This window comes from Rutilus rutilus (assembly GCF_951802725.1).
Source record: "Rutilus rutilus genome assembly, chromosome: 25".
Taxonomy (NCBI): domain Eukaryota; kingdom Metazoa; phylum Chordata; class Actinopteri; order Cypriniformes; family Leuciscidae; genus Rutilus; species Rutilus rutilus.
Window position 1 is genome coordinate 1,874,314 of NC_140229.1, and position 12,500 is coordinate 1,886,813.

The 12,500-nt window shown below is 36.6% G+C and overlaps 1 protein-coding gene across 1 annotated transcript in view; it reads right to left on the minus strand.

Annotated features, from left to right (window-relative positions):
* Window positions 1-3,263: 3,263 nt before the first annotated feature.
* Window positions 3,264-12,500, minus strand: part of wdr70 (WD repeat domain 70) — a 91,206-nt gene continuing 81,969 nt past the window's right edge. Inside the window, exons 17-18 of the mRNA XM_084401245.1 lie at window positions 10,215-10,377; window positions 3,264-3,590 (exon numbers count right to left, since the gene is read on the minus strand). Coding sequence (XP_084257371.1) covers window positions 3,500-3,590; window positions 10,215-10,377 — 254 coding nt within the window. The 3' untranslated portion in view covers window positions 3,264-3,499. The remainder of the gene's footprint in view (window positions 3,591-10,214; window positions 10,378-12,500) is intronic.

A 12,500-nucleotide genomic window follows, 5' to 3' on the forward strand; every position in this document is an offset into this window, starting at 1 on the left:
GATGGATGGATATATGGATGGATGATGGGTGGTTGGGTGGGTGGGTGGGTGGAGGATGGGTGGTTGGGTGGGTGGGTGGATGGATGGATGGATGGATAGATAGGTAGATGGATGGATGGATGGATAGATAGGTAGATAGATGGATGGATATATGGATGGATGATGGGTGGTTGGGTGGGTGGGTGGGTGGATGGATGGATGGATAGATAGATAGGTAGGATGGATGGATGGATGGATGATGGATGGATAGGTAGATGGATGGATGGATGGATATATGGTTGGGTGGATGGATGGATGATAGATGATAGATAGATAGATAGATAGATAGGTAGATGGATGGATGGTATATGGATGCATGGATAGATAGATAGATAGATAGGTAGATGGATGGATGGATGGATGGATAGATAGGTAGGATGGATGGATGGATGGATAGATAGATAGGTAGGATGGATGGATGGGTGGGTGGAGGATGGGTTGTTGAGTGGGTGGATGGATGGATGGATGGATGGATAGATAGATAGGTAGATGGATGGATAGATAGGTAGATAGATGGATGGATATATGGATGGATGATGGGTGGTTGGGTGGGTGGATGGATGGATAGATAGGTAGATAGATGGATGGATATATGGATGGATGATGGGTGGGTGGGTGGGTGGATGGATGGATGGATAGATAGATAGATAGGTAGGATGGATGGATGGATGGATGATGGATGGATGGATAGATAGGTAGATGGATGGATGGATGGATGGATATATGGTTGGGTGGATGGATGGATGGATGATAGATGATAGATAGGTAGATGGATGGATGGATGGTATATGGATGCATGGACAGATAGATAGGTAGATGGATGGATGGATGGATATATGGATGGATGGATGGATAGATAGATAGGTAGATGGATGGATGGATGGATAGATAGATAGGTAGGATGGATGGATGGATGGATAGATAGATAGGTAGGATGGATGGATAGGTAGATGGATGGATGGATGGATAGGTAGATAGATAGGTAGATGATGGATGGATGGATGGATGGATGATAGATAGATAGGTAGATGGATGGATGGATAGATAGGTAGATAGATGGATGGATATATGGATGGATGGATAGATAGGTAGGTAGATGGATGATGGATAGATAGATAGGTAGATGGATGGATGGATGGATATATGGATGGATGGATAGATAGAGACAGACGGATGGACAGATGTGTAATCAGCATCTCTGATCTAGAGAACACATGTATCGCTCACACAGCATCAACTGATGAAAGTCCATATTCAGAGATCAGAAGCTCAGTTATGGAGAACACACACACACACACACACGATCCAAACACACACACACGATCCACACACACTCATCATTCCTTGCACTAAACCAGGAGATGAGCACACGCTGACATCACCCGCTCCCACATTCCCACATTCCCGACTCAGAATAGGCCTGAGCGCCGGGGAAGCTGGGATACTTCACTCTTCATTACGGGTTCAGGGACTTTCATCGGATGATTTGCTTTCCAGGGTTTTGTGGTTCATCGCAGCTGCTCTCCGGAACAGATATCCCGAGGATTATTCCTAGGATACGCTTTGGTTATTATCCCGAACGCTGATGGGAATTGCACTGCAGAAACGGCGGGAAATCCCTCGACTCGTCCGTCCAGGATTAAAGCGGAGGAGAAGAGAAGTGCATTAGTGGCTCTGAGAGAGAGATAGAGTTTCAGGATCTTTAAACAGCAGAAAGCGTCCTGAAGGATTAGCCAGAGGACACACACATTCCTTTCGGTTGTAATGAGCACAGACACATAATCCACAGCGTTCCTCAACGGTGGCATCATCTGACCGATACACACTTATGCAACGCGGCTAAAAGTAGATGTTTACAGTCAGAGAAGCTCAATTATACACTTACTCACAGATACACACTCAGACTGCACTGTCAGCATTATTAATATGGCCAGTTACTGCTTATTTATCAGCTTCTAGATGAAAAATATGATTCGCACAAAACCTGCAAAGAGCATTTCAACACTCCCAAAACAATTGATATATTATATGTTTTATATCTATACAATTAATGTTTTATGTATGTGTGTGTGTGTGTTTGTGAGTGTGTGTGTACATTATACATTTTATATCTATACAATTAATGTTTTATGTATGTGTGTGTGTGTGTACATTATTCATGTTTTATATCTATACAATTAATATGTTTTATGTATGTGTGTGTGTGTGTGTGTGAGTGTGTGTTTGTGTGAGTGAGTGTGTGAGTGCATATTTATGAGTGAGATATAAATATATATAGATATGAGTGAGTGTGTTTGTGTGAGAGTGTGTTTGTGTGTGTGAGAGTGTGTGTGTGTGTGCGTGTTTGTGTGAGTAAGTGTGTAAGAGTGTGTGTGTGTGTGTGTGTGTCTGTGTGAGTGTGTTTGTGTGAGTGTGTGTTTGTGTGTGTGAGAGTGTGTGTGTGTGTGCGTGTTTGTGTGAGTAAGTGTGTAAGAGTGTGTGTGTGTTTGTGTGGGGGTGTGTGTGTGTTTGTGTTGAGTGTGTGTGTGTCTGTGTCTGTGTGAGTGTGTGTATATAATTTTTAGGGCCATTAACTTTTTTTTTTGCATTGTGGCATTTTCATTTATTTTAATAGTAAAGTATTAATTCATAACAAATTGACATACATTTTTAATTAAATAGCTGAATTAAATTTAATATATCACAATTAATTATTCATTTAAATTTTAATAATACAAAATGACAAAAAAAAAAAAAAAAAAGACAAATTAGTATGATTTTGTTTGAGATTTTGGAGTGGAATGAGATTCACCACTAAAAACTTAAATGCCAATGAAGAAAAAAAATCTATTTAAAATCAAAAATCAAAATAGAAAGCGCAGTGAATCTGCATCTGGCGTCCGATAAACGACAAACTCTCAGACACAATGAGATCCTGAAGAGCTTTAACAAACCGAGTATCTAAAGATTTCTTTCAAATAAATATTTACAGAGCGCAGAGACTCGAGGAGTGTGAGATTCAGCGGACAGGAATGTGTTGATGGCGTGACGTTCTGTACGTTCACACACACACACACACACACACACACACACACACACACACAGCGATACGTGCGTCTCATTCAGGTCTGACCAGAAAATAAGAAATATACAACAGTGTTTAGATAAGGTTGAGTGAATGTACTGTAAAACACACATTTTTGGTTTTCTACCCGTAATAGCAAATAAAAGAGTGTTTGTCGGCGTGAACGAGAACCACTGTGTGTTTATTTAGAATCTAAAAGACAAAAATACAAGAAGAAAAAAAACAACAACAAAAAAAAAACAGTCAAAATAATAAATCGGACAACAATGAATCATCTGTGCGATCACTTAAAAATAACGCTGGTCAAAAAGACATATTTCTGCTGACACACAGACTGAAAATGCCCTTTTCCACACAAGCTTTGGGAAGTTTGTGGGAGAATTTTCCGGAATCTCGTCAGATCTTGCGTTTCTTCCATTCTGGCTGATCTTTGTCTCCCTCCTCTTCCTCCTCCTCTTCCTCGGCAAACATCGGCTCTGGTTGAGTCCTGTGCAGGGAAAACACACACACACGTCATGAGACGGGTTCAGAGTCACACACACAGTGTTTATATGAGAACAGAAGGCATGATGTGCTTGACTGTAGCTGTGGCCCAGTGATAGAGAGACACACGCCTACAGCCAGAGAGAGAGAGAGAGAGAGAGAGCAGTGATGCGCGGGTCGATGTATAAACAACCCGCACCCGACCGGTGTTTTCAACTAACCCGCCCACAACTCGGACCGCAAAAAAAAAGAAAGGAAAATATTGTACCCGACCCGCTTCCTGACCCACATTTTTTAAAAGTATTAAATGCTCATCGTAGCGTCATTGGGCCATAGACGTAGGAACTAGGGGTGCAAAATATTTTTGGATGACTCGTAACCGCGGGTAACCACTCATTTTGGATCAACCCGCGCATCAGAGAGAGAGAGAGACACACACACTCACAGCCAGAGAGAGAGGGAGAGAGAGAAAGAGAGAGAGAGAGAGAGAGAGAGAGAGAGAGAGAGAGACACACACACACTCACAGCCAGAGAGAGAGATAGAGAGAGAGAGAGAGATTAATCTAGTTCCCTACTTTCATTCGTCCAGAGCGCAGATTACAACACAACATCTGCTCTGTGTGTGTGAGAGAGTGAGTGTGTGTGAGTGAGTGAGTTTGAGTGTGTGTGTGAATGAGTGTGTGTGAGTGTGTGTGAGTGTGAGTGAGTGTGCGCGTGTGTGTGTGAGTGTGCGTGTGAATGTGTGAGAGTGTGCGTGAATGTGTGTGTGTGAGAGTGTGAGTTTGAGTGTGTGTGTGCGTCAGTATGTGTGAGAGTGAATGTGTGCTTTTATATCTGGTTTGTGTGTGTGTGTGTGTGTGTGTGAGAGTGAGTGTGTGAGTGAGTGTGTGAGTGTGTGTGTGTGAGTGTGTGTGAGTATGTGCATGAGTGTGTGTGAGCGAGAGCGCACGTGTGTGTGAGTATGTGCATGAGTGTGTGTGAGCGAGAGTGCACGTGTGTGTGTGTGAGAGTGTGTGAGTGTGAGTTTGTGTGTGTGTGTGTGTATGTCTGAGTGTGTGTGTGTGTGTGAGTGTGAGTTTGAGTGTGTGTTAGTGTGAGTGTGTGTGAGTATGAGTTTGTGTGTGAGTGTGTGTGTGCGTGAGTTTGAGTGTGTATGTGTGTGTGTGTGTTTGAGTGTGTGTGTGTGAGTTTGAGTGTGTGTGTGTTTAGTGTGATTGTGTGTGTGTGTGTGTGTGTGTGTGTGTGTGTGTGTGTGTGTGAGTTTGAGTGTGTGTGTGCGTGAGTTTGAGTGTGTGTGTGCGTGAGTTTGAGTGTGTGTGTGTGTGTGTGTGTGAGTTTGTGTGTGTGTGTGTGTGTGTGTGTGTGTGTGAGAGTGTGTGTGAGTATGAGTTTGTGTGTGTGTGTGTGTGTGTGTGTGTGTGTGTGTGTGCGTGTGTGTGTTCTGACACCTGAACACTGCTATTAAAGCATCATGATTCTCTACGAGAGTAACAGGATCATTAGTTCTTTGTGTTGATCAGCGTCGGCGTGCGATTAGACACTAATGATGAAGATACAGTTACACACACAATCACACTAAACACACACACACAAAACAGCACATGATCTGTCTAACACAACTTCTGTTCTGAATAAAGCTTTACAAATGTCTAGAGGTTCAATCTAATAATTAAGAAAATGTGTTTACATTTTATATGAATGATATTAGAGCTCATCGAAGCTGTGGATCTGCCAAGCTATGGGGTATTCTGTTTGTAAATCATTTTGAGAATGCTTGTTTCTCTATATGAACTATAATTAATGAATAATAACTGTAATAATACTTATACTGAAGCTAACTGAACTATGGAAGCTGCTTTCTGCCACACAATAAAAAACACTAAAATGTTATTGAATTACAAAAATACAAAAATTGCGAGAAAAACTGTGAATTTCAAGATAAAAAGTGGCAATTCTGAGAAATAAAAGTTCAAGACACAATTATCTTAATTTTTATTCAGAGGCAGAAACCAGCTTCCATAGTTAACACAATTAACAAACAAAAAAAAGCAATTAATCATCCATTGCTGAAACTAAAGTTAATTTTAAAATGATAAATTAAAATAAAAAGCTAATTTCAGCTCAATCAGAATCAGACGGATATTGATCATTAAACTTGTATATATAGACGAGGTTTCGGCCCTTCCTGCGACAGATCAGTGTGTGTGTGTGTGTGTGTGTGTTCATTCATAAAGCTGATCTCGTCACGCTATCCGTCACACACAGGGTTAGTCCTGAACGGACCACCACGGAAAACAGATCCATGTGTTATTCTCCAGATAAACATCCAACAGAGGACGAGATGAGCAGATAAACTCCCGACAGCTTCTTATCGCGCTGCATATTTCAGAACCATAAGCACACACGCCATAAACACACATAAACCTGGAGCTTCCACACGCATTCTAGATCCAGAAACCTGGAAAACCTTCACGGAGTCACTCCTCCACTGGGATTTGGCGTTCTTTAGATCTTATTTTAGTATTTTGTAAAAAAAAAAACCTAAAAACAAAACAAACGAACGTATAAAACCCAGGATGTAGTTCATCACTGGAGTATGAAGGAAATCATAACAAAGAAATTGCATTTTTGGCAACGACTGTGGATGTTTTATCCGATGATAATCCGTTCAGTCCAGAGAAGCCAAAAGCCACAAGATAAGGAATGATTTAAAGTTTAGAACTTCATTCGGGCGATTTTGTCTTTTTCTACCAATAAACATTAAACAAAAACCGAAATTAAATAAATAATAAACACATATTATATAAAATTATATTATATAATATATATATATACAAATATATACATATTTAAAACTTGACTTGGGTGATTTTGTCTTTCTACTAATAAACCCTAAACAAAAATTAAATAAACAAATCTCATCATTATATTAGATATAAATTTGTATATATAATAATTATATATATAATAATAAATACAAATATTATATAAACTTATCTATGTATTTTAAGTAAATATATATATTTAAAACCTGACTTGTGATTGTCTTTTTATACCAATAAACATTAAACAAAAATTAATTGAAGAAAAAAGATTATAAATGATAATTAAAATTGTTTATGTAATAATTAAAAAAATATTTTAAGTAAATATATATATATATATAGATTTAAACTTGACTTGGGTGATTGAGTTTTTCTACCAATTAACAGTAAATATTCATTCAAAGCTTAAAGTTTACGACCTTCCATAAACAGTTAAAATACATAATATAAAATATATACACTTATTTATATAACAATTAAATAAACATATTTTGTGTAATTTTTACATATATTTTCACACACACACACACACACACACACACACACACACACACACACACACACACAAATAAATTGTAATTAAATTGTATTTTTGACAACGACTGTGGATGTTTTAGTTCATCCACACTCCAAAAGGCATTAGATAAGGAACGATTGATTGATTTTACCGGATGCAAAAATATGTGGACTCTTAAAAACACCTGAATGTCACTGCATTAGATACAAAACATAATATGAAGGTGTAGTTCATTGTTCTTCACTCACTTGCTTTTGTATTTTGTCAAGTATTGCAAAGACACTCATATATTTCTAAGAGTTCACATTCTTTTCGGGTCACTGTATTTGTTATCTTGGGACGTCACCTGATCTCCAGCCCTTCAAACATTAATGCATCTGTTAGCTGAGGTGTGACACACAGGTGTCATCTGAACTACTGCTCCAGTTTCAGTGTGTGTGTGTGAGTGTGTGTGTGTGTGGGACACCTGCTGTAATTACACTGCGTCTGAGATACCCCCTCTTCACACCAGCATCACATGCATTCTTACAATAACAGGCAATCCCAGAAAACATCAGTTTGAGGTCGGTGGAAAAATCCAACAAATATGGGGATTATAAATATACTGGTGTTTCACTCAATACTGATCAGCAATTTAAACAGACCAAGAAAAATAGATCGATTTAATTTATAAATGGACAACTATAATAGCAAAGCTATTGAAATCCTGTTGAATAATCAAATAAATTATTTATGATGAAATGTTTATCAATTGACCACATATACACACACATATATATATATATATATATATATATATATATATATATATAGAGAGAGAGAGAGAGAGAGAGAGAGAGAGAGAGAGGCTATATACAGTGCTATGCATACGTGAATACACCCATGCTAAAGTTGACTAAAAAGAGGAATAAAAAATCTTATTTTGGAAATTGAACTTAATGCCTTAATTTAAAAAATTAGGAAAAATCCAACCTTTAAGGACACCAATTTTCTTTGTGAATGAATAATGTATCGTAAATAAATAAATGTTCTTCCTTAAAATACAGGGTGCATAAGTTTGGACACCCCTATGTTAAATTCCCATAGAGGCAGGCAGATTTTTATTTTTAAAGGCCAGTTACTTCATGGATCCAGGATACTATGCATCCTGATAAAGTTCCCTTGGCCTTTGGAATTAAAATAGCCCCACATCATCACATAGCCTTCACCATACCTAGAGATTGGCATGGTTTTATTTCAGTTAGCCTAAAAGCTAGTTTGATTTGCATTGAGAGATGATCTTATGGAAAGTACCCCATGCCAATCTCTAGGTATGGTGAAGGCTATGTGATGATGTGGGGCTATTTTAATTCCAAAGGCCAAGGGAACTTTATCAGGATGCATAGTATCCTTAAAAAAAAAAAAAAAAACTTAAAAATAAAAATCTGCCTGCCTCTATGGGAATTTAACATAGGGGTGTACTCACTTATGCACCCTGTATTTTAAGGAAGAACATTTATTTATTTACGATACATTATTCATTCACAAAGAAAATTGGTGTCCTTAAAGGTTGGATTTTTCCTAATTTTTTAAATTAAGGCATTAAGTTCAATTTCCAAAATAAGATTTTTTATTCCTCTTTTTAGTCAACTTTAGCATGGGTGTATTCACTTATGCATTGCACTGTATATATATATACACACATATATATACATACACACACAAATTAAAATATATAAATTAAAAACTACCATTAACAATATTAAACTGAACAAAAATGAAATTGATATTTAAAGAAAACAGATAATGTTTTTATTAAATAATTTATTTATAATTTATAAAAAAATAATATAGAAATGATATTTAAAATAGTAATATTACAAAATGACGAGTATTCATTGTCAATTACACTCGCACAATTACAAAATAAGCAAGTATTTTGAACTTAATATTGACAACGTATTTTATGAGAATTTTTTTTTATGTATATGTCTATATGTATATATTTATTCCTCATAAAATATGTTGTCAATATTAAGTTCAAAACACTTGCTTATTTAGTTTGTAAAAAATCATGGAAATGCTTATTAGCATTAACTATTATAAAAAAAAAGAAAAGTTAAACAAAAAAGTACAACTTAAAGTCCCTGAAGTGTCACTGCCTTGAAACACGCAGCATTATTCAGTGTGTTGATGTAACTTCCACAGGAAGAAGGGGCGGGGCATATCAAGATGCTCCTCCCCCTTTTTTAGGCAATAGCGTTTAGTTTATATCACAGCTCGGTAAAGCTGCAGTTTCCTCCTAATCTCTAACCGTTTCTCCTCCTGATCTCCTCCATATCGCCTCCATATCGCATTATGTCCAGAATTAAAATGGAGCCGATTCGTTTTCTGTTCTGCGGCGACTCGCTCATGATCGTGTCTCTGGACCGAAGCTGCGGCGGTTCTCGTGACTCTAACGTGAAACCAGACTTCGTTCGCCCCAATGGAAAGCATATTTGCACTGTCTGAATCGTTCCCTATCCCCTATATAGTGCACTATGAGCCGTTCACCATGTGGAAAATAGTAAATGAGTGAAGAGTGACCGATTTCAGTCGCACCTTTCTATTTATAGTGTAGGGGGCGGAGCTTCAGATTCTAGAGAGCATTTGATTGGACAGAACATCTGATGAGAAGCTGAAGTGCAGAGTGATGTCATGAAGTGAGAGATTGTAAGTTTCTACCAATAAACACTAAACAAAAATTAATTGAAGAAATAAATATTATAAATTATATTTAAAATTGTTTATATAATAATTAAAAATATATTTTAAGTAAATATATATATTTAAAGTTGACTTGGGTGATTTTTTTTTTCTATCAATAAACATTAAACAAATCAAAAATGTTATCAAATTAAATATGCATTATATAAATTTGTAAAAAATGTATTATATTTAAAAATATTTTATAAATATAAAAAACTTTACTAGGGTGATATTGTCTTTCTACCAATAAACTTAAAAAAAACAGTGCACTATGTGCCATATATCATGTGGAAGATAGTAAATATGTGAACATGTGACCGATTTCAGCCGCAGAGTGATGTCATCAAAATCATTAATCCATATTAGCTGAAGTTTTGAACGCTTATATCTTCTAAATGTGAGTTTTGTCATTGTTTTGGAGCACACTAGCTTATAACCAACCTTATACACTGATATACACACACACTCTATTGTGCAGGAGACACTGCCGTCTGCAGTTCTCTCGGGTGTTTCTGTCAGATGACGCACTACACACTCTGCGCTCTGGTGTGTGTCTTACTGTTTATATGCCGGGGCGACCCAGTAAGGGTTCTCTGAGGCTTCTTTGGCGTGCCGCAGGATGGCCTCTCGTGGGTTGCTGTCATCGGTTTTGTCCAGGGCGATGTTCTTCACGATGAAGGAGGACAGCGTTCCACCGTGAGCCGCCACACGACCCCCCCGACCTGCTCGAGGACACACACAGATCAGAGCAGGACAAAAACACACACAAATACAGCATTCAGATGCAGAAAACATTGGCCACCCTCCCTCGCTCACACAGAGGACGTATTATGACCTTTATCAAAGTCTTGTTGTTTTCAGGCTCTACTAGAACAGGTTTTCCTGCTTGAATGTTGATTATTCTCCTCATATTCCCCATTGTTGCAGCTCCTCTCTTCCCAGTCTGTCAGTAACGCTCTGTTTACTTCCTGTCTCTATGAAGCCTCTCCTTCTGAAAAGCGCACTGTGCTCTGATTGGTCGGCTGGAGCAGTGTGTTGTGATTGGTCGAGCGCTTCGAGTGTGTTTGGGAAATGTCCCGCCCCTTACCATAACCGCCAGTTTAACACACTACTAACTAACTCAACCAGGCCCCGCCCCTTTATTCTGCGTATGAATTATTATAATGAGGAATATTGTGACGTGTTCGTTCCCGGAAGAAACTCAAGACTACAATGGAGGCGTTTCAGGAGTTCAGAAACACTGACACTGATATAGAGAAGAACTGGAGCTTTCTCATGATCGAACAGCAACATTACATTGAACATGGAAAAAAGCATAATAGGACCTCTTTAAGCAAAACATCCTCCTCGACGCGGGTAAAGTGTGTTTATGTTGTGATTAAACATGAGAGGAGCTGAGACTCGACTGATCGGAGAGTTTCTGAGATCTCCTGATCTCCAGAGCCGGAGCGAAGGAGCCCAGACTCGCTGATCCTCGGCCAACACTAGAGGAGTGTTTACTCAAGCCGAGTCTCCGAGACACACTGAAGCCTTCAGCATCCAGACTCACACTCTCAACTCAAAACTGTGTGTGCCGTTTATTTGGACACTGTGCAAAATTGTGCTTGCTAATATAAGGTGAAAAGTTACAATCTGAACAAATGATCCATGAAAGCGCCGCTAAACCTGAGAAGAGTCTATATGTCCACCTCAGGATGGATTATAGAGCTATACGAGCCATTTCTGTTTATTTACTATTAAGTTTGGCGTTTTTGCAGCCCTGGTGTTGAAACTTGGGATGTAGCAATACATTTTAAAACTTGATTTGGGTGATTTTGTCTTTTTCCACCAATAAACGTAAAAAAAAAAATATATATATATATAATAATATATATAATAATATATATAATAATATATATATAATATATATATATATATATATATATATATATATATATAATTTTCTATTTAATATAATAATAAAAAAAATGCATACATTTATTATAATGATTAAATAAATATATAGTTATAGATATTTTAGTGCTGGGCAACAATTAATCGCGATTAATCGCATCCAAAATAAAAGTCTGTGTTTACATAATATATGTGTGTGTACTGTGTATAATTCATTTGTATCTATAAATTAATGCATGCATGCATGTATATATTTAAGAAAATGTGTTATTTATATATAAAATATTTATATTTATACATGATGTATAAATATAAATACAGTATATACATGAACATATTTTTAAAATATATATACATGCATATGTGTATATTTATAAATAGTAAATAATTATACACAGTACACACACACATATTATGTAAATACAAACTTTTATTTTGGATGCGATTAATCGTTGCCCAGCACTGATATATTTATATAAATGTTGTACATGTATATATGTTTTATATAATTATATTATTATAATATTTATTTAATTATTATATAAATACGTAATTTTTTTTATTTATTTATTATACATTTAAAAATGTATTATGTATAAAAATAATATAAATATAATTAAATATTTTAGATATTGTTTATTACATAAAAAAATAGCTTTAGGGGCTTACTAGTTTAACCCTAATTTTGGTTTGTACTTATTTTAATATAATATAATATAATATAATAAAAACATATTATATAATATATAACTTTAATTATATAAAAAAATATATATGAATAAAGGAAAATATTTTTGATAATTTATCTTCCTGACATTCCGGCATTATTTAAACTATGTCACTTCCTAGATGTCACAATTTCGGAAAAGTCGGAAAAGTTTGCACGACCATTTTGCATGGAAAATATGGGACATAATTACAAAACGTTTTTTTTTAATGAGCTGATTGCCAG